The sequence below is a fragment of the Pinus tabuliformis genome, chromosome 6, assembly GCF_031772625.1.
Source record: "Pinus tabuliformis cultivar Carrire ecotype Pingquan chromosome 6, CPIR1, whole genome shotgun sequence".
Classification (NCBI taxonomy): Eukaryota; Viridiplantae; Streptophyta; class Pinopsida; order Pinales; family Pinaceae; genus Pinus; species Pinus tabuliformis.
In genome coordinates, this window is record NC_142292.1 from 975958066 (window position 1) to 975983939 (window position 25874).

Consider the following 25874-nt stretch of genomic DNA (forward strand, 5'->3'; position numbering starts at 1 on the left):
CCAGATCTAATCTTAGCCGTTGATTAGGAACTTAATCTCAGCCATTGATATGTCAACAAGAAAAGTATAAGAGGAGGCTTGAGGGTCACTTGGAGAAGACACCAGTGTGATCAGTCATTCTATTCTCTAGAGCGGGGTTTGCTAAGAGAGATAGAATTAGTGATCAGGAGATGCGGCTGAGGGGCATTTGAGTATAGAGAGACAGAGAGGCAAAGATAGTGTCGGAAGAGCAGCGCAGTAGCCAAGGAGAGTGACGCAGAGCGAGCCAGGGCTCACACAAGGCCACGCAGAGGCAGCCGGGAGTTGCGCAGAGCCTCAAAGAGGCCAGCATTGCTGACGCAGGGCCTCCAAGGGTTGACGCAGACCCATCCGGGGTGACGCAGGGCCAGCGTGAGGCAGAGGGGCTGACGCAGTCCAGAGCGAGGCTGACGTTGGGGTTTCTGGGGTAGATTTGTGCTGAATAGCTATCGGAAGGATTATCTGGGGTTTCAGCCAGAAGATTTGTCAGAAACTGAGAGGTATTACTGCTAAGGAAATTCTCTGTTGGGTAGGCCAGTTTCGAAACCCAGATTGTACTCTGATATTGCTTAATAAGAAAACCCTCAGATAGCTGCACAAGTTTTCCCACATTGGGTTTTCCAGGGACATTAGTCCAAAAGTAATGGTGTCATATAGCGTGTTTGTTTCTGTTTCTTTTAGTTGTTGATCTGTAATATGTTGAACATGTACTAGTGTTTATTTTTAGTATTTACATTGTAAATAAATTTCTAAGTAAAATAACAAATAGGTAGGAATAAATCAGATAAAGTGCATGGAGGGTTTCCAACTAAGTAAAATTAGAAACTTCAACATAAAGGGCATGGATCAAGCCAAATCTAATCTTAGTCATAGATTAGAGATGTAATCTTGGCCGTTGAAGGACCAACAAGAAAAGTATAAGAGGAGGCTTGAGGGTCAGTTGGAGAATACACCAGAGTGATTAGTCATTCTATTTTCTAGAGCGAGGTTTGCTAAAACAAATTGAATCAGTGATTGTAGTTGTAGTGAGGGGCAGTGAGTATGAGGCAGAGAGGCAGAGATAGTGTCGGAAGACCAGCGCAGAGGCAGAGAGGCAGACGCAGAGCCAGAGGGAGCCACGCAGAGGCTAGCAGGGACTGCGTAGAGGCCAGAAGAGCCTGCGTCATCCACGCGGAGGTTGCAGGAGTGATGCGGAGAGCCAGAGAGGTTGTGCAAAGGCTCAAAGGGTTGACGCAAAGGGTTTCAAGCTAACGTAGAGCCTCAAATTGTGCTGGAGAGGGTTTCGTGGGGCAGGCTTTCAAAATATTTGCTTCCGAATAGAGAGGTATTATTGCCAAATTATTTTCTCTGTCGGGGGAGTCAGTGTCGCACCCAGTTGTACTTAGAAAGACTGAATAATATAACCCTCAGAATTGCTGCACCGGTTTTCCCAAGTTGGGTTTTTCCGGGGACATTTGTCCAAAATAAACGGTGTCACTTGTGTGTTCGTCTATTTCTTTCAACTGTAGATCTGTAGATGGTTGAGACTGTATTGTCTTTATTTCAACATTTATATGGTTAAATAACTTGTTAGTAATTAAACAAGTAGGCAAAACAAACCAAAGAATACAAATAAAATTTCTAACAGGTAATACTTAGAAATTTCAACATGGTATCAGAGCATTACAGATCACATGAGAGTTGAAGGCACCCACTAAATCAAAGAATTTGTAGCAGAAACAACTATCCCGAGTGATAGAAGTTGTTCCTAGCAAAAAGCAACAGAGAAGGGTTGACGCAAAGGGCCTGCGTCATCAGTTCGAGCAAGAGAGGGGCCAGTGCATAGGCTGAGGAAGGTAGAAGAGGCTCACGAAAAGCCATGCAGTGACCAAGAGGGTTGACGCAGTTGGCCAAGGGAGAAATTCAGCCAGTGTCAGGATTGCGCAGAACCTAGAGGCTCAATTCTTCAGTTACTGAGGCGTAGGAAGTTGTGGACAGATTGCGGGTAGTGAAGCTGGTGGGGTGTTGTTGCTGCCAAGACAGAACAATACCTAATGGGGCAAAACCAAGGTAGAGGAAGTCGCTACCTAGGCGGATTTCTAGCCAAGAAATCCAGATCAGTGTTGTAGGTGCATAGGAGATCAGAGAGGTACGACTCGACGGTTGGCAAGGGGATTTCCAGGAGGAAAATCGAGGCTCAGAGGGAGTCTAACAGAGAACTTCCAGGAGGGAAGTAGCAACTCAAAGGGAGTCGAAAAGTGAACTTCCAGGAGGGAAGTAGAGACTTAGAGGAGTCGAAAAGAAGAGCAGAGAGATGGCCATGAATGGACTGAGGGATCTAGATAGGTTGGACGGAGCGTCCAACTTTGTCATCTGGAAGGCCAGGATCCTGTCCATTCTAGATAGACATCGCATCAAGGCCTTTGCCTTGAGAACTATGGCTATCCAAGTTGACAATGAAAGGTATGAGGATGCGATGGCCAAGGCGAAATGCATAATCCTTGATGGGGTCAAGGATCATGTGGTTCAGCATATTGTCGAGATGGAGACGGCAAAGGAAATGTGGGACGCCTTGAAGACATTGTATCAGCACACTTCTGTGTAGAGGAAGATGCTACTGGAGAATCAGCTACAGCCATATCAGATGTAGAACGGGGAGTAGATAGATCACTTCCTCGACAAGTTGAAGGAGATCCGTGACCAACTAACTTCTATAGGGGCCACGTCGGATCAGGCACTGATGGTGAGGACCGCCCTAAACACAGTCTCTGACGAGTCGGAGACATTCATCCAGAGTATTCTAGGTAGAGCAAATCTTCCAGATTAGGAAGAATTGTGGGCATCCCTTCGCCAAGAAGAGATCAAACGACTGACCAAGACGGGAAGTAGCAACAAAGGAGCCCGAGTCAAGAAAGAGGAGGAAGAGGATGTAGCTCTGGCATCTGCAGGGAAGTAGGAGAAGAGGAAGAAAAAGGACCTCTCCAAGATAAAGTGCTTCAACTATGGGGAACTGGGGCATTATGCGAACTAGTGTCCGAGGAAGAAGAATAAGGGAGAGGCGATTAATTCCAAGGCCGCGCCAGCAAAGGCAGAAAAGGAGGTAGAGGAAAATGATGATTGTGCCATGAGTGCTCATGTACCTTTAGAGAAGAGGTGGGGAGACATTGAGCTATAGTCAAGAAGACTACAGGGGATGAGGGGTAGGATCCTTGAGGTACCCAAACTCTTGGATCATACTTGGCTACGAGAGCCCCGAAGCGAGAGTAGCAGGATGGCGGATGTCGATAGAAACAGATGCCGATGAAACGACAAAGAGTGCTAGAGTGCAGTAGTCCCAAGAAACGCAGAGAGGGTTGCAACAGTGCGAGAGGCACAGAGGAGGTTGCAGCAATGCAGGATGGCACAAAGAGGTTTGCAGCGGTGTGAGAGGCACAGAGTTGTTGCAGCAGTGCAAAGGCAGTAGACGGAGCACAGGATAGCGACAGAGAGAGCTTCAGCATCGGGAGTGTTTCTAGCCTAACAAGGATCTCAGTAGTTGGGTGGATTAGTTACTTACTTACTTCTCAGTAACTGGGTTGTAGTGCAATAGCAGTAAGCAGTAGCACGATGCAGAGGGAGCTGCTGTACGGATGTAGCAGTGGCAGTGGCAGAGCCATGGGCAGAAGTACAGGATGCAGCAGTGCAGAGGATGTTGGGCGGGTGAGCCCTAGCATCAACACAGGTACCAGTGCCATATAATCAGGGTGATGCTCAGTGTGGAGTATTAGTAGAACACAGTCCTCGCTAAGAGGGAGTGTTGATTCAGGGTAGCATCAGATGTGCTCTAGCCATGAAAATTGGTGGAGAGGCTAAAGCACATGAGATCTCCATGACCCAGAAATGGTTTGGGAAAATTCTACCCGGTTAAGGAGATATTAAAATAATTAATATTTTTAATGGAGTTCCTAAGTCTAAACTTAGGAAAAATAAAATATTAATTGGTATTAATATAAAATTGGGTTAGAAGGTTCTAAAGAACATGGATCAAGCCAAATCTAATCTTAGTCGTTGATTAGAGATGTAATCTCGGCCGTTGAAGGACCAACAGGAAAATTATAAAAGGAGGCTTGAGGGTTAGTTGGAGAATACACCAGAGTGGTCAGTCATTCGATTTTCTAGACCGGGGTTTGCTAAGAGAAATCGAATCAGTGACTAGAGTTGCAGCGAGGGGTAGTGAGTATGAGGAAGAGAGAGAGAGATAGTGTCGGAAGACCAGCACAGAGGCAGATGCAGAGCCAGAGGAAGCCACGCAAAGGCTAGCAAGGACTATGCAGAGGCTAGAAGGGCCTGCGTCATCCACGTAGAGACTGCAAGAGTGACACAGAGAGCCAGAGAGGCTGCGCAAAGGCTCAGAGGGCTGACGTAGAGGGTTTCAGGCTAACGCAGAGGCCAGGAGGGTTGACGCAGAGCCTCAGATTATGCTGGAGAGGGTTTCATGGGGAAGACTTTTAGAATATCTGCTTCCAAATAGAGAGGTATCACTACCAGATTATTTTCTCTGTCAGGTGAGCTAGTTTGGCACCCAGTTGTACTCAAAAAGACTGCATAATAATATAACTCTCAGAATTGCTGCACCGGTTTTCCCAAGTTGGGTTTTCCGGGGACATTTGTCCAAAAATAACAGTGTCATTTGTGTGTTTGTCTATTTCTTTCATCTATTGATTTGTAGATGGTTGAGACTGTATTGTGTTTATTTCAGTGTTTATATGGTTAAATAACTTGTTAGTAATTAAACAAGTAGGCGAAATAAAATGGAGAATACACATAAAATTTCTAACGAGTAATACTTAGAAATTTCAACATAACATTCCTTGAGAATTTTTACAGTAAATAACAAACCAAACATAGACATAAAACCACAAAAATCAAACACAAGTCAAACGATGAAATTTCACCAAAATTTATGTTGCTGAGCCATTTTATTATAATAAGAGGGTATAATGTGGTGCTGGAAAGAGTGCACCTGGGCTTGCTCAAGGCAAACTAGCTAAGCCCAACTGAACAATAAGAAATCCCTCTCAAATATCTTGTTTCTCTCTCCTCGCTCTGCGCTAAAACTACCCAAAAAATTTGTTGTTGGCTGCAAAGAACTGCTGCTAGGGCCTCCTCAGATGCTCAGAAAATTCTGGGAAATTAGCCCCAAGGTCTCCACCAATAACCCACAAAAAATCATGAAGGAATTGGTCAAATGTTGACCTTGGAATTTTGGCCCAATTTTCCCCTAGCTCCTCCCACTACTAGCTGAGTTGGAGCCCTTGTTAGACCCCTCAAATCTTCCTAGAAAATTCTGCGCAATTAATATTGGCCTCTTCTTGATAAACCCAAAAAGGGTTTGTCATAGTTTTGACGCTCCAAAATTGACCTCCAAATGCTTGGCCCTCCTCCACAAGGAGAAGCTGTAACTTGAAGTAGATGTTGCATTTGTTGCTCTGCCAAAATGCTAGAAAATCCCCCACAACACTTCTCTAGACTCCACTTCAAGTTTCAGCCCCTAACTCCCTTCACTCCACAACCTCCAAGCGTGCCTCCTCTAAGAGTTGCGCAGTCCCTATACCGTTGTTGTCAATCCTCTCCAAAAACTTGCACTCCCTACTACTAGTACAAATTGGTATAGGTAGGATTCCCTCCTTGAGCTAGCACTCGAAGTCCACCGAAGCAAGGGTTGACATGTTCGCTCGAAGACACTCGTGTGCTAAGCAACACTACAGACTTGGCTTCAATTCAAGCATGCTATGTCAAAGACACAATTTCTGAATAGATGAATGAATGCCCAAAATGAGTGCCTCTTGCTCTATTTATCAAAGAGCCTCCAAGATGCCCATGTGGGCCCAATTTGACTTTCCCCACCAACTTCGCTCCAATGGGAGTGTCTTCCAATTCTCCATGGGGTGGCCCCCACGCTCCACTAGAGCCGCAATATTTCCCTTCCTTCCTAATGTTTGGGCCCCCACTTAATCCCAAAAGTCATGTGAGACCTCTAAACCCACATCTCCTAAGTGTAGACATGAAATAAGACAAAATTGGGCAAGATTGATATTTCCCTTAGCAATATTGCTAAGTGGGAATATCACATTGTCACTCCCTTTCTCTCTCCACCTCTATCTCTCTATGTCTTTGTTCTTTCCTCCCTCTCTCTTCCCCTCCAACTCCATCTCTCTCTCCTTCTCTCTCTTCCTTCCTCTCTCTCCCACCTCCCTCTCTCTGTCTCCCCCCATCACTCTCTCTCTCCGCCCTCCAGCTTTGATACTATCTCCCTCCCTCTCTCCCCCTCCCCCTCTCTTCCCTTCACTTTGCTTATTGTCATCGCTTGGATCCTTAGTTAAGATGGATCTATGTTGGTTCTTACTAATACTATTTGTATTATAGAAATTTTACATTTTTAAATATAAAAGTATTCTCAATTTTTAAGTTTATTAAAACCTTAATTTAATTTCTAATGCAAATATTTTTAGTCGTTTTGAGGATAGAGGGTTTAGATATATCTCAAAACTAATTAATTCGCACTGTCAGATTGGGTATACGCACTGTTGCCTCCAGAAAATTTGTTCTGCCCTGGAACCACCTCCAAGTGAGTTTTCCTGCCTCTCTCTGCCTCTGGAAACAATTCGCTTTGCCTCCTGGGACTAGATTCGGCCACTAGCAACCGAATCGTTGCTCCTTCGGGCAACTCGCACTAGGAATCTACCTAACTCACACTGCAAAATGTGGCCTCATTTGTTGGATAATTCAGCCTCTAGTCCTGACCCTAGATCACTAGTAAAACTCCTGATAATTCCTCTGCAAATTCTCACTGCTGCAAACCTTGCTACTATCTCTTCCCTAGCTTCAACTGTGCCCTACTAAAAACCTGCAACTAGGAAGTTGAACTACTCAAATGTTTTCTGTGTCTTCTCCAGGCCCCTTCGACCTGTGCTTGTAATCTCTCATTGGAGTATCAATGACCATGATTTAATCTTCATCGACGACTACGATCAATTTGACGTCATCAATAGAAGTCTTTAGAGAAAACTAGATGGCCCTTCTCCAAGCCCTTGAGTTGCTCATATAATCCTTTGTTGGACAACCAATGACCAAGATCTAATCCTGATCAATGGCTTAGATCACTTTGACTCCATTAATAGAAGTCTCTAGAGCAAAATCGAATTACCTTAATTAATTAACTTTAATTGACCAACTTCCCTAAGTTAGACGTAGGAAATAATTAAATTATTGGCTAATTAATTTAATTAAAGCATTTCTCAAGCGTATCTTGCAAAACCTTTTCTAGGTTTTGGAGATCTTGTGTTCCTTAGCCTCTTAGACACCATAGAGACTAAAACACTTGTCCGCTGCTTCTCAAAAAACTAACAGTTGAATCTTTTGGCAAAAATTTATAATGAATTTCTTGAATTTGAATTTTATGGAAATTAAGTCAAATTATATATGGGGGATATTCCAATCAACCTTGTTATAATTTTTTCCATGTATCCATTAACTTTTGCATGAGTTCATCATACATTTGCTTGGGCTCCAATAAAATAAGGATAAAACATTACTAGCTTCAATATAAAGTTGGAAGGTGGAAAAGACCAAGGGAAGGATAGAAAGAAAATTTATGTCATATTTGTAATCTTAGATAGATTGAAAACCAAGTCTAATGCTCATCAACATCTAGATCAATTCATGTGCTTTTTAGAGAGAAAGATATCAACGAATACAAATTAACATGGCCATGGAAGGAAATCTCAAGGAAAGAAAGCTACATAACCTTGAAAAATAACCTGAACAAGTACTTTATCATCATTTTACACCATGTTGGTCATGAAAAATAACCTGAACAAGTACTTTATCATCATTTTACACCATGTTTTAAATATTTAAGAATATATTATTAGTGTAGGGTGAAAAGATTTTTGCAGATTATTGATACTCCTAGAGGTTATTTCAGTTCATGGATATCAATCCAGTGTTTATGTGTGCATATGTGCATAGATTTCAAAAACAATATAACTAGATATTGAAAGTAGCTTAGAGAGCCTTTATACTATAGGATGACACAACACCTGTAAAATGCGATCAAAAGCTGCTGGCAATGGACTGTCATCATAATTGTTGTCATCAAACAATACAGGCAGATATTAGAACTGATTCCATTTTATAAATAAATTAACAAAATAATTCGTAAGAGTCTTTTATAATAGAAACAACAATCAATCAAACATAAATGAAAGTATCTGAATCCTTCAAATGTTTTTACAATCATTAAAAAAAATATTCATATCAATAGATAAGAAAGTAACCTGTGTCATTTCCAATAGCCAAGGAATGCTAGATTAAATGGTGCAACTAAATTTGGCAAGAGTAGAGAAAAGAAATTTTGTTTAGAACTCAGAACACACGATTAACCATATGTACAAATGGGGTGTTGCACAAACACCAATAAGCTAGTAGGGATCCACACTCTTCTAAAAGTATTGGAATTCACCTTAAAACAAACCATAATTAATCTTCCTTATGTAGGAGATTCTTCCTTAGGACAATAAACAGCCAGTCTTTCCTCAATAATCTTTTGGAAAGACCAATAAATCAAGTAAATTGGCTTGCACAATACTTTGACCAAATACTATTTAGTATTTACACACATAATAAGTAATCTTAATGAAGACATAGAAAAGATAAAAAACTGAGCAATGGATAGATGACTAAGAGAATTTATAGTTGATGACTATGGTTAACAGATTTATTTTTTTATTTTTTTTTTAAATAGGTAATCCTCCTTTATTCATAATCTTGATCTCTTGGAATGTGGCTCCTCTGATTTTTTATGTATGATAATCCTTAATCAAAATAAAATATAAAAATACAATGAGCTATGAAGTAAATTTATTTAATTTACTATTTACTTTGATTAAAATAAACAAAATAATTTATTAAGATTCTAAATAAGGTAATTTATTTAAAATGATAAATAAAGTAAAATAATTTAATTAACCAAAATATTACCAACTCCTAACTACTCTAAATAGATAAATTCAACCTATGCATGATATCATTGGGAAGGTAATCGACTCTAAAAAGGAGGATGCTAGAAGTTAAGAAACCAACAACCAGAGGATGGGGAATCGGTGAAATTTGGGCATATAATGGAGTCGAGGAGTACTGTGTAATGTCCCTTGCTAAATTATTTTGGAACAGGATTAATTTCTATATTTTGGGGCCGATTTTGGAGGTGATGGGGCCCATTCAATTTTTATTAGGAGATTAGACTTTGGAGAAGTTATTTTGTTGTGGTTGAATTGCACATGGGGGCCACCCACACTAGGGAAAGATGCACTTCCTAGTTCGGTTTGCATGTAGGTGGTTAAGTGAGGGCCCACAATGGAGGTAAAATTGGAGGGAAAAGTGCTCCATGAAATCTATATAAGAAAGGTAGCTCTCCTTATTTCATTCATCTTATTGGAATATATCGATTTCTCTTTGGTTGCTCGAGTTACTTAGCCGAGTCACTGGCTGTTTGGCACAAGTTTTTCAGGCGAAGAGCTCACCCTTTCTTCGAGGGACTTCGAGTGCCACCCTAGGAAGGTTTTCATCATTTCTTCAGGAGGAGGATCACATTGTGATTCCCAGCAGTAGCATTCCCTTCCAGGTTGTGCGTATTACTGGGGGACGCAGTGGAGAGGAGGCCGAGTTCATTGGTGGTGCTTAGCAATGGAGATTTGACATGAGATTTTTCGGAGAGGAGGATAGGGAGGATTTTCAACATCTAGCAGACTTTGGGAGCTGATTGAGCTTCTGGCTTGGTAGTGTGACTTTCGCACTACCTGGGCTAGTGCAGAGGCAGTGTGTGGGAGCTCATTTGGTGGGTAGAGTATCAGTCCTTGAGGCTGAGCTTCATCGTGGAGGCTAGAGGAGATATTTGGAGTAGTGTTTGCTTCCATTTCAGAGCTTGGAGGAGTAATTTGTGGTCATTCCTTGCCGGCCGTATTTCTGGAGCTTTTTGGAGGGTGTGGACCATAAAAGAGCTCGAGTTTGGGAGGTCAAAATCTGGCCAAACCATTTCTGGGTTTTATGGGTTTTTGACAAAGATCCTAGATATAAAGTTTCAAAATTTTCTGAGAGACAGAAGTTGGGTTTTCAGCCGCATCTTTGCAGCAGACACTGCATAATTACTGGGGATTGCATAGTGCCTTTGGGGGTCGATTTTGGGAGGTCAAAATCAGGCCAAACCATACGAAGGCAGGGTTTCTTGCAACCCCTTTCTAGCCAGCAGTGGTATTTACTAGGAGGCAGTGCAGAGCATTAGAGGAGTAGTTCTTTCCAGCATTGAGATCACTGTTTGACACCTGAGCTCTATCAAGCTTTCCCTTGAGGCAAGCCCAAGTGCTCTTTCCATACTATTGTACATTTCTCCATTACTAAATAAAATGGCTCAGCTGGTTCACATTTCTGTTGTGTATTGAGCATTTGTTGTTCGTTTAATTTTTCTGTGTATGAATCGCATTTGCTTTTGTATATCACTGTCTGTTCCAAATTTTTTGCATTTGGGACATTACAATGGTATCAAAGCATGATCTTGGCCCAGCTGTGGGAAACTAGCTAGAAGATCATGGGAGCTTTGGGTACGAGTGCACAATGACGGGTGAAATCGGAGACAAACCCATGGCTCAAGGGAAATCTAGTGTGCAGAAATTTTGGGGTAGAATTCATTGGGACGATGAGTGGTTAGCCCAATTGAGGAGGGTGACAAACCAAACCCATCCTCACCCTTACAACAAAGACGTTAGAGGTGAGCAAGCCGTGGAGATGCAACCATCTACATGATGTGGGGAAAGTCGACCACATTAGAGCACTAGATCTCTTGAAAAGGAGCAGGCAGGACAAAGACAGTTAGAGGGTGAGACCAGGGAGCGCTTTTGCTAGTGGAGACCTAGCTTTAGATATCAGGAGCTTGAGGAGGAGGTTGAGCATGATGTTGAGAGCCCACAAGATGGTGAGGAGCACATCGATATACTCGATGTGGCACAGGAGTCTCCTTTATTAGAGACCTCTTTGATAGCCCCAATTGACACCTTGGTGGAGAAGATAGAGCCTACACACATAGAGCCATCTGTTGAGGAGGAGCCACCCATGGACGAGATGCCAACAGTTGTTGAGGTATCTAAAGCTGTGACCGAGTTTACAAGCGATAGATGCCCACGACAATTCCACCAGTTTCAGGCCGACCTTCTAGCATTAAAAAGGAAGGTCGCATTAGTGCGTGAGGCTATTTTGTAGCAGAATGAGGAGTTGGAGGGCATGAGAGCGGTTTGTGCCGAGTCCACGGCCAAATTGACTCATGTTGGGGGGCAGTTAGATTCCCTATTGGTGTAGCTAGAGTGCACGTTGGAGCATGAGAGCAACCCTCTTCAAGCATACATAGACGGGGCTGGCAGCACTGTTAGGTTACCTTGGCCCATTGGACAGAGAGAGACAGAGCTACCTAGTCAAATTTCATGTATTGACCAGGATAGCGAGATGAGATGACCTGAGTTGCACAGGGTGCAACACTTGCATGCTGGAGTTGTTCTATGTGCAAGAGTTCATGCATTCGATCCCTCTCTTGGCGTTGGGTGGTGAGAGATTCTGAGTTGGTACCTGGTGGAGTGGGCTATGGAGATGGTAGTGGACCCAAGTGAAGCTCAGCAGGAATTTCCAGGGACTAGGGATGCTAGAAGCCCCGACTAGCATTGGGATCCGAGAGGGACCACCTATCATTTCTCAGGTATACCGGTTGACTACGACCTAGAGGGTATAGTTGACTTAGCAATTGAGCATGCACCTCCGCTAGGAGAGTTTCGGTCAGCACCAGCGGCCAACCAGTTTATGGACAAGCATCTTGGGTTGACTTGGTACAACGTTTGTACACAGGATCACAGGGTGATCAGCACGCTCTGGCAGGGGTTTGTCAGAGGAGATGGCATCGGCAAGCCACCCAATGGCGCCTTGTATGGAGTTGTGGATTCTTCACTTTTGTGTGGGGCACAGAGGGTGCAAAGGAGCAGTGCAGGGGTAGCATCACGGCTGACACATAGGGAGATTCACTTCTCGAATCCCTCAGGGAGGATTTGGAGTGAAGATCGATTCATTGGAGGGTATGATGATGTGACGATGGAGGTGATGATATCGGTCGGGTGTGTGCCGACGCATAGGGGCACAGCTTTAGGCCATCTCATTCGAGGATGGGTAGGAGCATCTAGCGTGGAGCATGGTCTGCAGATGGGCATGGAGACGCATGAGGGAGTGCCTCACGTCGCATTGAGTACATGCGGGGAGTGACTGGTGCAGTAACACAGGCGGGACACAGGACAGTACAGGATGGCATAGCTGTAGCCAGGGGTATCCAATGGTGTACAGGGACAGGTTGTGACATACAGTGGCATGTCAAGGAATGCGGTGTTGCTTGGTGGTGTGCAGTGATGCATGGTGCGACGCAGCAAGCTCTTGGAGCATTGCCTCCAAGGAGGCATATGGACAAGGTCATTAGGTGTACCGTTGGATGCATCTCACCTAGGATCGATGAGGACATTGTTGAGCATCTGGGGACACCATGCTTAGCGAAGACAGGGCTTCGAGGGAGTTATCAGTAGATCCGAGGCGGAGAGAGTGTCGTCTGTAGGATCACTCTTGGGCATTCTGGCAGAATGTTGATCATATCGTTTGGGACATACTCGCCCATCATCCTCCAGTGTTGCTTACAGTCACAGAGTGTTTGGTTGTTTCCCCTTGACACTCTCCATTTAGGCAGCAAGGTATGGGAGGCTCACCCTAGACAGTTGGATGAGACACTGCGTGCCATTAGTCGGGAGGAGACTCTTCAGTTGAGACCCTTGGTAGGAGCACGAGCTGTCAGATACAGGCTTAGGGATGGCATGGTTGGTAGCCGAGGTAGCATATATTCCACCCCTGAGCTCACACTTGAGGGACGGTGGATGGTAGACTTTGTCTACAGGACGGTACCCAGTCTCCGAGCAGTGTCGAGGTGTATCATCAGGAGTTGGGACAACAGATTTCACTACTTGGTAGGAGCATGAGCTGTCGGATACAGGCTTAGGGATGGCGTGGTTGGTAGCCGAGGTAGCATATATTCCACCCTTGAGCTCACACTTGAGGGACGGTGGATGGTAGACTTCGTCTACAAGAGGGTACCTAGACTCCGAGCAGTGTCGAGGTGTATCATCAGGAGTTGGGATAACGGATTTCACTGCATGGTCTGGCAGGAGCAAGGCAGGTTCATAGGAATGAGACCTACTCCTTATACTTGGGGTCCACCCAGGGAATACATACAGGGATCGAAGATGAGGGCTAGATGGGTTCTAGCTGGTAACGACGTTACGCAGCGACATCCTGTGAGGAGTGGGAGTTATGAGCTCCCCATATGTTTGGGGAACTTGCGGATCCAGTTGGCGGGCAGATCACTCCACTCTGTGACAAGCAGGGTCATGGTAGAGGATGATCCAGTTCACTTTGGGTTTGAAACATGGGGGATCAATGAAATATCCACTGCATGGCGAGGCAGACTTGTCCTTTTATGGCTCAGAGTTGAGATTGGCAATGGAGGGGTAGATATTGGCATCATGGAGATGCCCGGGCAGGATGAGCTTGACTCTCACATATTTTTTGCCACTAGGCCTCAGGAGGGGAGGATACCGCCTGCGCATGATGGGGAATATGTCATAGTCAGAGCAGCACAACGTTAGCATTGTGGCACCACTTTGGGACTAGCAGGGAGTTGGGGCATTGTTGTACCTTTGAGATAGTAGTAGGTCAGCTACCAATGTCAGAGCATCTAAAATGATTGTTTTGGGATTTTTGGTTTAATTTTTTGGAAGACCAATGAATGAAGACAAATGTAGAATTAAAGTAATTAATCCTTTGGGTTATACTAATACTTCAGCAACGGGCTGCTAGAAAGCATTACACAATGATATAGATAAAAAATAGTGGTGAGTAGAAGACAACAAAAAATATGATTATCACAGTTTCTAGACTGTAAAACAAAACAATCATAAGTTGGAAAACTTTCTAAACTACGTTCCAAAGGTTCAAGGTAGTATACTTTATGCTTACACAAGATGTTGATTAGTTATTGATTAGAGGGGATTAGCTAAACAGACAGTTCATTAATCCATTCTCTTAATAGATGATCACTTCAGGAGCTTATAGGAAGTAATTGAGACACAATTATTCCTACCTAGATATCTCTATAAGTCATAAGCATATGAAGAAAAACACAACGATTGATAACTGGAAAAACTTACAGGATAACACAAAATTGTGTAAAATTAGATTCAGAATCCTCTGCTTTGTATTAAGGTTCCAAAAAAACTGAGTACATCAAGTGTCTGCAAAAGCTTCCTTCAAAGGTGGTTTCCAAGTTCAAAGTAGTATTAACAGTCAAGACTTTACAAGAAATGAACTATGAATCTTGAACTCCAAACCTATAACATCTCAAGAAGAGAGTTATTTATACAATAATAAAACTAAAAAATCCAAAAAATGAATGATATTTATTCTAGGAAAGGAAAAGATCTTCATGCAAGAAGATAGGGGCAGCTATTGAACTGATTCTTGCTGTCCCCTTTTATTCAGGTTGTGCTGGCTTTGTTGGTTGATATTTTGCCCTTTAAGCTGTTAAATTGTTTGAATCCTTCACGCTAGGTTGATTTCTTCATTTAATCCTTCATCTGATACTCTTTAAACTCTGTAAATATCCTTTAACCCTGCTGAGTAACCTTTACTATTTCTTTTTATCTTTACAGTGCTTTTCAGGTTTTTACTGTGTTTTTCAACAGTAAATCACTTCGGATTTTATGTTACAGGGTAAAGTAATCTGATATGATCTTTGTGTTTGTCTTCAAACTGTATGCAGACTTTTCTTTGTAAGCCTGGAACAGAAGCTTTACCTACGAAACACAGAAATTATTAAGAAAAACAAAGGTCACAGAGACGGTCGTAAATGGCTTTTTTGAGCTTGAAAGGACATTGGAAGGAGTCCAGAGTGTATCGGAAAGTCAAATGATGGTTTTAGTGGTCGCAAAGACATATGGAAGGTTTACTGTGAAAACAAGGGAAAACAGAGCAAAATGGTCATTTTGGCGTTTAAACGGGAAAAACACTTTTCCATTTAAATTATGGCACGATAGTGAACAGTAGCCATTTTGTCATTTTGCGGAAGGCGCTTTTCATCGCACCGCTTATTAGGTGTGGGCGGTTTTAGGAGGGGGTCACCCGAAATAACTTGAGCTTGACACGTAGCAATGGAGGATGGTGGAATACCGCTTTTCGGGTGGGTAACGCTCATACAGAGAACTAACCCGAAATCGCCAAGGGCCGTTGGATTTGAACGCATTGGATCGGATGGTAGCAGAGCGAAGGAGTAGTACGGAGGGTACGAATGATTAAATATGGCGGTAATGGCTGTATTATGGCTTAAAACCCAGATTAGCGGTGTTTTTATGGTTAAACAAAGGTTTAGTTATTTCTTCGTTTAAATCATAAAAAACGATTTAACAAAGAAATTCTTTGCAAAACGCATATGGAAGACTTCAAATTTTATGAACTCGGGCAGATAATGATATCGGGTCTGGGTTTATATCGCAATTGCAGTTTAGCGGAGGACGGCCCATCAAAAAGGAATGTGATAGGTGTCGGACGCAACGTGGGAATCAATGATATATGATATGTGATTGCGTCCGAGTTTATATCGCATATCGCAATCGCAGTTTAGTGGAGGACGACCCATCGCAAAGGAATGTGATAGGCATCGGACGCGACGTGAGAATAAATGATATATGATATGTGATCGGGTCTAGGTCCCAATCGCAATCGAAGATCGCAACTGGCGGAGGTTTATGCTATTAGCGGGACTTGCGATGAGGGGCGGATGCGATATGGGTATAGATTATAATATATATTTGGTTGGGTCCGGGCCCATCGTTGATCGCATATCGCAATCGGGGAAGAGTGTATTCATATGAATGGCTTGCGATGCGACAATATTGTGATGCGATATTAAAATACATAGTTTTATTATAAAACTAAGGTTTCGGGATATTTAATAAAGAAGTTAATAATATACGGGAAAGTGGAATTTTAGGGGTTTAATACTATAGTTAGTGTTAATATGGAAAATGAGTGGAAAAAAGGTAAATATATGCGAAAAGGGGATTTATAGGCGGAAAAGGGAATTATATGAAATATGAGCGGAAAAGGGGAAATACACTAAGTAAAGTGCTTTTTAATGATTTATTTACTTTTCATATATGCATCAATACTTAGGGAAAACATATTTTTGTGGGTTTTTTTTTGTAAAAAGGGATTTTACATGGGATTTTCACTTTTCCTAGGCAAAAAGGGTTTTGACCTTAGGAAAAGGGGTTTTTGTGGAAAATGAGTGAATATGAATGTATGAAGGTGGGAAGGGGTAATTAGTGAATATAGGGATGAATGGGAAGTTAATTAATCTATGTTGTAGACCTTCTTTTGCTTTGTGTAATTGAATCATGGACATAGAAACATATGGTGAAACATGATAATGTACCTTTAGTCCAATGAATAATCAAACTTTTGCAACCTTTCTCTACTTACCCTTTGATTATCCTATCATTTTTCTTCACTTAATGGGTGCATTTAAGCTAGCAAACCTTTTTCTTTTCTTTTTATTTTACAAAAACAAACTATCTAAATCTACCCTTATAACCTCCAAGGGCTCAGATTAAACTGATGAACACCTTATTATTCTCTACCTAACTACTGATTTGCCAAAACAGTTTGGCCAGATCTTTATTCTCTAACTATAACATCAAATTTAAAGCATGAAGCAGTCAAGATTAAACTATTTGACTGTCATGGGTTGTGGCATTTAACACAAGCTGCACACAACCATTATTTTGCAGAAACAGAGTAGTGGCATTTAGACTTGCTCACTTTCAGAGTTTATTTGTTTTCTTTTCTTTCTAACCTAACATTTTCTTTTTGCCTTGATTTTTTAGAGCATCTACCCTAACATTTTCTTTGATATGGACATTATCATTAAGATATTTTCTCTTACTAACATTTTATTCACTATTGTTATGTCCATATCCTAACTTAACATTTTTCAAATATTCTATCTTATCAAAACCAAAAAAAATGCTACAACATTGGCTCCAACTGGGGACTGCTTTCTCCTATAGAATGCAGAGAACCTGCAAATCCATGTGCCTTCTCCTCGGGTTATGGAGTCCTTGCTATAAAGAAAATCACATTGACATCTTGAAAAGTAAAAGAAAACTAGAGTATTTACAATGAAAGATATTTCAACTTCTTAGTACTGAATGTAATGTTTGAGAAACCTTCCATTTACAGGATAAGTGGCATATAGCCCCTCAAGATTTTGCAGCACAAAAGTGTTATTACCCTTCACTTCAGCAATTGCTAAAGGTCCAAACCATAGATTGTCAAATTTGCCATGCTTTCCTTTCTCTTCTCTCCTAGCATCCCATCTTAGAACTAGATCACCTTCCTTAAAGTCCCTTTCCCTGGCTCTTCTGTGAAACAGGGTCTTCATCTTGTTCTGATATTTCATCAATTTGTATTGAACTTCATCTCTGTTCTCATTAAGTTCAATAATCTGATTTATCCTTCTTGAGAAATCATCAAGTTCATATGTTGAATCCTGCAGGAATTTTAAAATAGGGAAGGCCAAATTGGTGGGAAGATTGCATCTTTCCCATAGACTAACTGAAATGGAGATTTGCTAGTTGATCTCTTTCGAGTAATTCTGTTTGCCCATACTGCATAAATCAAATGTGAATCCCAGCACTTCTTATGATCAGCTAGAGTCTTTTTATTACCTTTACCAGGCTTTTGTTGGATGATTCTGTAAGGCCATTACCCTGAGGGTAGTATGGAGTTGAATGATATAACAGAATCTGATATTTCTAGCAAAAGTCAATCATTTTAACACTAAAAAAGGTTGTTGCATTATCAGTGACAATTTGAGTTGGGCAACCAAATCTAGATAAGATATTCTCCTCAATAAACTTAATTACTACTGCATCAGTAGAATTTCTGACTAGAATTGCTTCCACCCATTTAGTGAAGTAGTTTGTTGCAGTGAAGATCCATCTATGCTGATTACTTTAAGTGGGGTGAATCTCTCCAACAAAATCTAATCCTCATTGAGAAAAAGGTACTGAAACTATTGATGGAACAAGTGGAAGAGTTGCTAATCTTTGTTTACCAGCAAACATCTGACAAGGAACACAACCTTTGACCTTTGCCCCTACTTGTAAGAACAATGTGGGCCAATAAATTCCTCCCCTCAGAATCTTGTATGTTGTTGCTCTCCAAGCATAATGTCCCCCACAAAATCCTATATGAAACTGATCAATGATTTCTTCAGTTTCTGATTCTGTTAAACATAATAACAAAATATTCAATGGATCTTTCCAGTATAAATTTGCATTTACAATGCAGTACTTGACTGATTTTAACTGAAGGGTTTTACACTGGGTTTTGGAGAATGATGCTGGACACTCAAAATGGATCAAGAAATTTCCAATATCTTGATACTAGTTTGACAACAAGAATTTTTCATCAATGTGTATAGGACTGATCTGGTCTAAAGGTAGAGGTTCTTGTGGATTCTCCCCTTCTGGATGAGAGGAAGGTTCTTGTGGATTCTTCCCTTTGGGATGAAGGGAAGGTTTTTGTGGATTCTCCCCTTCTGCAAGGACAGAAGGTTCTTGTGTATTCTTCCCTTGTATTTCTAAAACAGAATTGATTCCAAGCACTTTGTAGTTGGATTCTGTTATATACCTAGGGGGCATAATATGGGGTACCAAGGGAGGTACCCAAGGTAATAATGTAATAATGGGATGGGCCATAGTAATAAATAAGGTGGTTAACCCATGTCATGTAAGGGACCACAAGTAGTTAATAATAATGTAATGGGCCCATGGTATTAGTTTGATGGTATGAGGGAACCATGGTAATGATCCATGGTATTGTATGTATGAGGCCTATATAGAGGCTAGAGACTCCACATGGGAGGCGCTTCCGGAACGCTTCCTCCTCTTCTCCAGAGGCGCATGAGCACTCATGCCACAATCGTCATCCTCGCTTTCCCTGCCGGCTTTCGCTAGAGTAGCCTTCGATTCAGAAGCTTCCTCCTTGCCCTTCTTCCAGGACACTGAGTGGCATAATGTCCAAGTTCCACACACTTGAACCATCTGAACTTGGAAATATCCTTCTTCTTTTGCTTTTGCTGCCCTTGTTGTCCCAATGATGTGAGAGTTGCATCCTCCTCCTCCTCCTCCTTAACCCAGGCTCCTTTGCCACTACCCCCTGCTTTGGTCAAGCTCTTGATCTCTTCTTGTTGAAGAGCTTCCCACATCTCTTCCCAACTGGGGAGAGTTGCTCTGCGCAAGATACTTTGGACAAATGTCTCCCAATCCTCAGTGACTACATTCAGGGCAGTCGTGACCATGAACTCAGGATCTGGTGTAGACCCCACGAAAGTCAACTGGTCTCTAATCCCTTGCAACTTGAGGAGGAAGGGATCGATCTCTTCTCCCTTCTGCCTCTGGTACTATCTCAGCTGATTTTCTAATAGCATCTTCCGCTGGATGGAAGTGCCCTGGTACAAGGTGATCAACGTCTCCCACATCTCCCTTGTTGTTTATTTCTCAACAATATGTGGTACTACATGATCTTTGAACCCGTCTAGTATCATGCCTGGGCCTCCTCATACTTCTTTAACAGATCAACGTTGACCGGAATAACAACTACTTTCAAAGCATAGTCCTTGATGCGATGTTTGTCTAGCATTGCTAGGATCCTGGCCTTCTAGATGACAAAATTGGATGCTCCATCCAATCTGTCATGATCCCTCAGTCCATGGATTGTGATCTCTGCTCAACAAATATAGGACAGGTTCCCTTATCCCTCTCCTACTGCTAATCCAGCAAGACTTGGATCTGGATTTCTTTGGCACAAGAAACCCTCTAAGTAACAAGCTCCTCTAGACTCCCTCTGAGTCCTGGTTTCCTTCATGGAAATCCTCCGGCCAAATGTCGAATCACTCCTCCCCAATCCTCCTTCGTTGCTACAACTCGGATCTAGATTTCTTTGCTAGAAATATGTCAAGGCAGTGACTCCCTCTACCTTGGCTCTGTCTCCACAGGCACTGTTCTGCACCAATAGCAACAACGTCCCACTAGCTCCTCAGATTGAATCTGCTCTGCTCCCACAACCCCGACAACTGAAGAATATGACCTCCTCTAGCTCTACGCAATCACTGCGTGAGCTAGATCAGTTCCTCCTGGCCACTGTATCTCTCCTTCCTAGTCCAAAAAGATGACATGGCTCTGCGTGAGCCTAATCTGCCCCTCTTCTTCTGCGCTAGACTAGACATCTTACGCAGTTACTGCGTGGGCTTATCCCAGTACTGCGTCACACTCACTTGGCTCAGAATGCTAACACAGGCACTGCGTGAGCCTCTGTATCAGCTCTTCTGCACTGCATCACTCTCCTTCTGTGTCTCTGGCTCTGGAACAGTGCTGTCACTAGTCACAACAGTCTCTCTGCAACAAATTCTCTGGATCTGCCGGCTGATGTCTTTAGTCTCCTATGATTTGCAATGCTCTGATACCATGTGAAAATTTCTGAATCTACACATTAGAAATCCTACTGCAATCACTAGATTACTATCTCCTACTTGTTTTTACATTCAACAAGTTATTTAATTATTTAAAAAGCGATGAAAACACTATAGTAGACTACACATTCATACAGATCATGAATTAAAATAAAATGAGACAAATACACAAGGGACACCATTATTTCTGGACAATCGTCCCCAGAAAAACCCAATGTGGGAAAACCGGTGCAACATATAAAGGTTTTGTATTATTAAGCAGATTTCTGAATACAACTAGGGTGCCAAATCCGACTCACCCAACAGAGAATAAAATTGGCACAATTACCTCTATCCGAAGACAGATGAACAAACTCCACAGGTGACTACGTTGTTCCCAATGCTGGGCAACGATGGCTGCTCCAAGCTCTGCGCTGGAACTGCGTCACCTCCTCTAGGAGTTGTGTCACTGCGTCACTGTGACACTGCATCAGAGCTCTCCCTCTGCGTCACTGACTTAGAGCGACACTGCATCACTGCATCAGAGCTCTCCCTCTACATCACTGCGTCAGAGCTCTCCTGGTGCTTCTCTGCCTCTCTGCTATGTATTCTCGGCCTTGGACTGAAGTCCCTCTGCCGAACTGCCCCTCTCACTGCAACAGATCACTTGTTCGATTTTCTCAGCAAACCTCGCCCCAGAAAAATCGAACTGACTGATCTCTCAAGTGTATCTCCAACTAACCCTCAAGCCTCCTCTTATACTTTTCCTATTGATGAATCAACGGCCGAGATTAACTCCCTAATCAATGGCTAAGATTAAAACAGAGTTGATCCTTGTCACTCAGAAGTTTCTCACCCATATTCTTATTAATACCCATTAATATTTTTATTTTCCTAAGTTTAAACTTAGGAACCTATTAAAATTATTAATTATTTTAATAACTCCTCATCCGGATGGAATTTCTCCAAACGATTTTTGGGTCTTGGAGATCTCATGTGTTCTAGCCCCTCCACAAAATTTTGGAGCTAGATCACATCCGATGCTACACAAAATCAATAGGTTGCACTCGTCACTGATCTGACCAAGAAAGGTGCATTTGACCAAATGCCAAGCTTGTGCCCTGACCAAATCCCAAGACTGAGAAGTCCCCCCCTAGATATGCTATGTCCCAACAGACTGTCTCGAGCGAGCCTCTTGTGTCCTACTGCTTGTGATGAAGGTATCAAGGGACAACACCCAACTCCTCTACGCCTGCAAACAATGTAGAAGTGAGAGAGGTGCGTGAGTCCCCATGGATATCATCAAATGATGCTCATCCACGTCCTTATCAATCCTGGGTGATCAATATCCAACGGCATCCTTGTCATCTCTATGAGGCTATCTCCCTAGTGGTAATGCTCCAAAATCCTAATGGGAAGCATCGCACATCACTACATACATCCAAGCATCCCTGCGCTCCCTTGCATAAGAACATGTATCTTCGTGCCCCTTGGCACATGAAAGCACCTAGTTCCACACCTTTGTGCACTGTTGAACACCACTACCAACCGCCATATCATCCTAAATCATTTGGTATCCCTCATGTGATGAAGTAGTTATCACTCCATGTAAAACCTTGAGGTGGTGTGAATTGTGCCTCCTACTCTACAGTGCAAGTCCGCACAACACAACACTCCTCTGTGCATCTTCGTGCTCCTTTATAGAACATTGAACTCTATGGCACAACTCTGCACACCACTGAACACCTACACCAACTGCCACACCACCTTGCATCCTCGGCCATCCCACATGCGGCCATGCATCTACTACTTTGCTAATGAATCCACTACATTCTAACAGAAATGATACTAGTATGCCTTGCCTCAGTAGCTCGTGTCCAATATGCCAATAAGAGAGCGTTGTCTCCATAAAATGCCCTGACTAATGGCCAAATGATGGCATCTCCTCCAACCAGCCCCTGCCAGAGTATGTTGATCATCCTACAATCCCATGTACACCCAACACCCCAGACAACCCGCGGAGTCTGCCTACCCCCTTCCTGTCAATCCAACCTGACACTAGTGTTGATGGAGAGTTGAAAGTGTGTGGGCACTCGGTCATCGAATCCATCACACTGCTAATACCATCACTAACCAATCCCATGTTGTGATGGGGAATCCCACCTGGATCCCAACAACAATTTGGCCCTCGTACTCCTCTAGTAATCCACGACCTCTGCTGAAATGCGGCCATGGATGTACCCAACCGCCTAACCTGCTCCATTGGGTACCAGCTCAGTACCTCTCGCCATCCAATCCCAAAGGAGGGATCAAATGTACAATCTCTTGTGTACAAGACAAGCCCTTCATGCTAACATGCCATACTCAACTCAAGCTGTTGGCCTCTACTGATCCGGTCATCCCCTATGATCTGTCTCAACAACTCCGCCTCTCTCAATCCAATGGATAAGGGTGAGATAATAATGTTGTGGACCTCGTCAACATGCCTCTGAAGCGAACTGTGATGTAATCCCAGCTTGTGCTCTTCGTGTTGCCCCTCGTCAATGTCTAGCCCCAAGGACAAATGCACATCCTTCTCCATCACAGCCTCAACTTGAGCCTCCAACTACTCCTCCACAAACAACCCATCATATAAAACATCCTCATCGATCAGTTGTAGGTGACTGTCACCCGACAACTCTATTATAGATTTGGATGCCTTTGTACCTATCGGCTCCTCATCAACGGTGGAGATGTCTCTTGGTACCTCATCAACCTGTGGTGCGTTGCTATCACCTGAAAACTCGATCGCAACACTGGGTACCTCATCAACTATCGGCATCTCATCAATGAGTGTATGCTCAACTGTCTCCTTGCCAGCCATGGTCCCTTCAACTACTTTTTCATCTCCTGCCTTGATCCTCTTCATCATCCCAGCATAATTCCACTGGATAACCACTAATTTTTGCATGTCTCTTAGTTCCCAAGGGCCAGAACTCCCAAAAGGAGAGGGACGCTTGAATGTTATGTCCCAATGATTGGTATGCCCTCCAATTTGCTGCCAATAACTCCATATCAATTGCAATCATGTCTTGCAATCTTTATGCATTATCCATTTGGGCATAGTGGATTTGTTGTATAATTGAGAATGGTCTTGATTCCCAATGGTGCTATGAATTAGCTACTTCCCCACATCAACCATCATTTGCTGCAACATAATCACCTCATTCAAGGTTATTGTCATGTTGTTTGATTTTAACCTTTCTTTGGATCCCATGATTTCTTAGGCTTTTATTTTGGTCTTGTCATCACTTGGCTTAAGGCCCACAACTGGCCAAGATTATGGATCTGATACCATTTGTTGACCACTGGAGTGGCACCTGATTATTATATGAGGACTCCATGCCCAAGGATGATCTAGAAGACACTTGTACCATCAGATATCATCAGTCAACAGAGTTTCTTAACTCTACTTCTATCTTCTCATTATCTTTCTTGTACCCAGATTCCACACCCTACGGGGAATTGTAATAAGTGATACTAGTAATGATGAGTTTTGAGTCTGTAACAGGCCTAGGATGTTGGGACTCGATCAGCAAACGAGTACACCTTGGAGTGTTTTTTTATCTGGTTAATTATCCCTTCTTTTTCAAAGGTGGATAATTTTCTAGGTTTTTTCACTCACGTTTTACCCCAAAGCCGGGGTAACGGTTTGAAGATTGAACCCCTGACACATCTTAGTGTCTAGAGTCGATGTTTATTACCATACTAGATCACACAAAAAATTTCGTGGAATTTGGTTAGGTCTAGGTAGTCATTTTTTAATTTTTTAGATTTCCCGCAAGTCAAAAATTGCAAATAAAATTGTATTTAAATTGTAATAAGTGTAGTCTAGAGAAGTTGTATGGGGTATGAGTAATCAAAATTACACCTCTCACCCTCAACTTTCTACTATGACACACTTTGAAGGGTTAATAATGTGTTTTGGATCCTCAAAACCCACTTTTCCTAAGTTTAGTGGGAAATCTGGCAAATAATTAAGCTAGAAATTAAATAAATGAAGAAAAATAAATATCCACATATGCTAAATGTTGTGGAAATGAGGTGGAAAATTATGGTGGAGTTAAAGTGAAGTCCCAAGGTGATGTGGCCTCCTAAAATCAAGGAAAGTACATGTCCTCAAATAAAATCGAATTTCTAACATTAAATGAAAACGCTGTTTGGAAATTCAAATTTGTGAAGTTAATGCACATTTGGGAGGATTTGGGAGAATATTTGGTGGAGATTCTTGTGGGCAATTGTCCCCACATGGGTTACCACCCATATACATTTGTCATTCCACCATAAAATTCGAATTTGGCACATAAGGGAAGAAGAAAATGATGTCCACTTGCCAGAATTCGATTTTTACACTTGGCATTGGAGCTCCATTCAACAAATTCGAATTTCTCTTTGGGATTGTCACCTCATGCCACTTGTTTAATCACTTCTACATTGGGATTGGCTCCAATGCCATTTGTCATTGTCATTCTTCATTGGGATTTGCTCCCAACTCTCTATATAATAGAGCCATGGGCTCTCACATTGTATAATATTGTTACTAGCTATTGTGCTTGCAGAAGCGCTGCTGCCTTGTACACTTTCAGAAATATCAATAAAGACTTTGGGGTTTCATTCATGAGGTGTTCCTCCTTTTCGAGTGTGATGAATTGTTGAGCATTGGCATAATTCCTTTTATTCATGCTTTGATCTAATTTGCTTCCATATGCTGTTGTAGATTTGTTCATGTATGTTGGACACCTAATCCTCAATGGATTAGTGTGGAAACCGAATGGACAAAAGGAGTCCAAGAGACCTTGGGATGTGAAACCCAACGGTCACAATATGTACTATAAATGTATATCAGTTGTTAATAAAAATTGTACTGCATGTTTTATCTTCCCTATTTTCTCTTGCTGCCCATGTGTGTTTAACATGGTATCAGAGCAGGCGTATTCCTGCCCTGCATAATTAATGTGAGCCATTTGTCTTATGGAATGTGAGCCATTTGTCTTATGGCCTTTCTGTGCAGTTTATTTCTGCGATAAACTTCATGAATATTTCTTCAGCTAAATTTTAGCTGCTCCTGACACTGCCAGCGCTGTCCAAGCGGTTCTGACATGTCTGTCTGCCATATTTTTACCTGCGCTCTCTGTCCATAAGCGTTTCATGGTAATTTTAG

General features: G+C 42.4%; 1 protein-coding gene across 2 annotated transcripts in view; it reads right to left on the reverse strand.

Annotated features, from left to right (window-relative positions):
* The window catches only part of LOC149262256 (Lycopene beta/epsilon cyclase protein), a 638941-nt gene that overhangs the window by 310042 nt on the left and 303025 nt on the right, over window positions 1-25874 (reverse strand). For both annotated transcript variants that reach the window (XM_089423779.1, XM_089423775.1), the window contains exon 10: window positions 8079-8112. In XM_089423779.1, the coding sequence (XP_089279905.1) occupies window positions 8079-8112 (34 nt within the window). The remainder of the gene's footprint in view (window positions 1-8078; window positions 8113-25874) is intronic.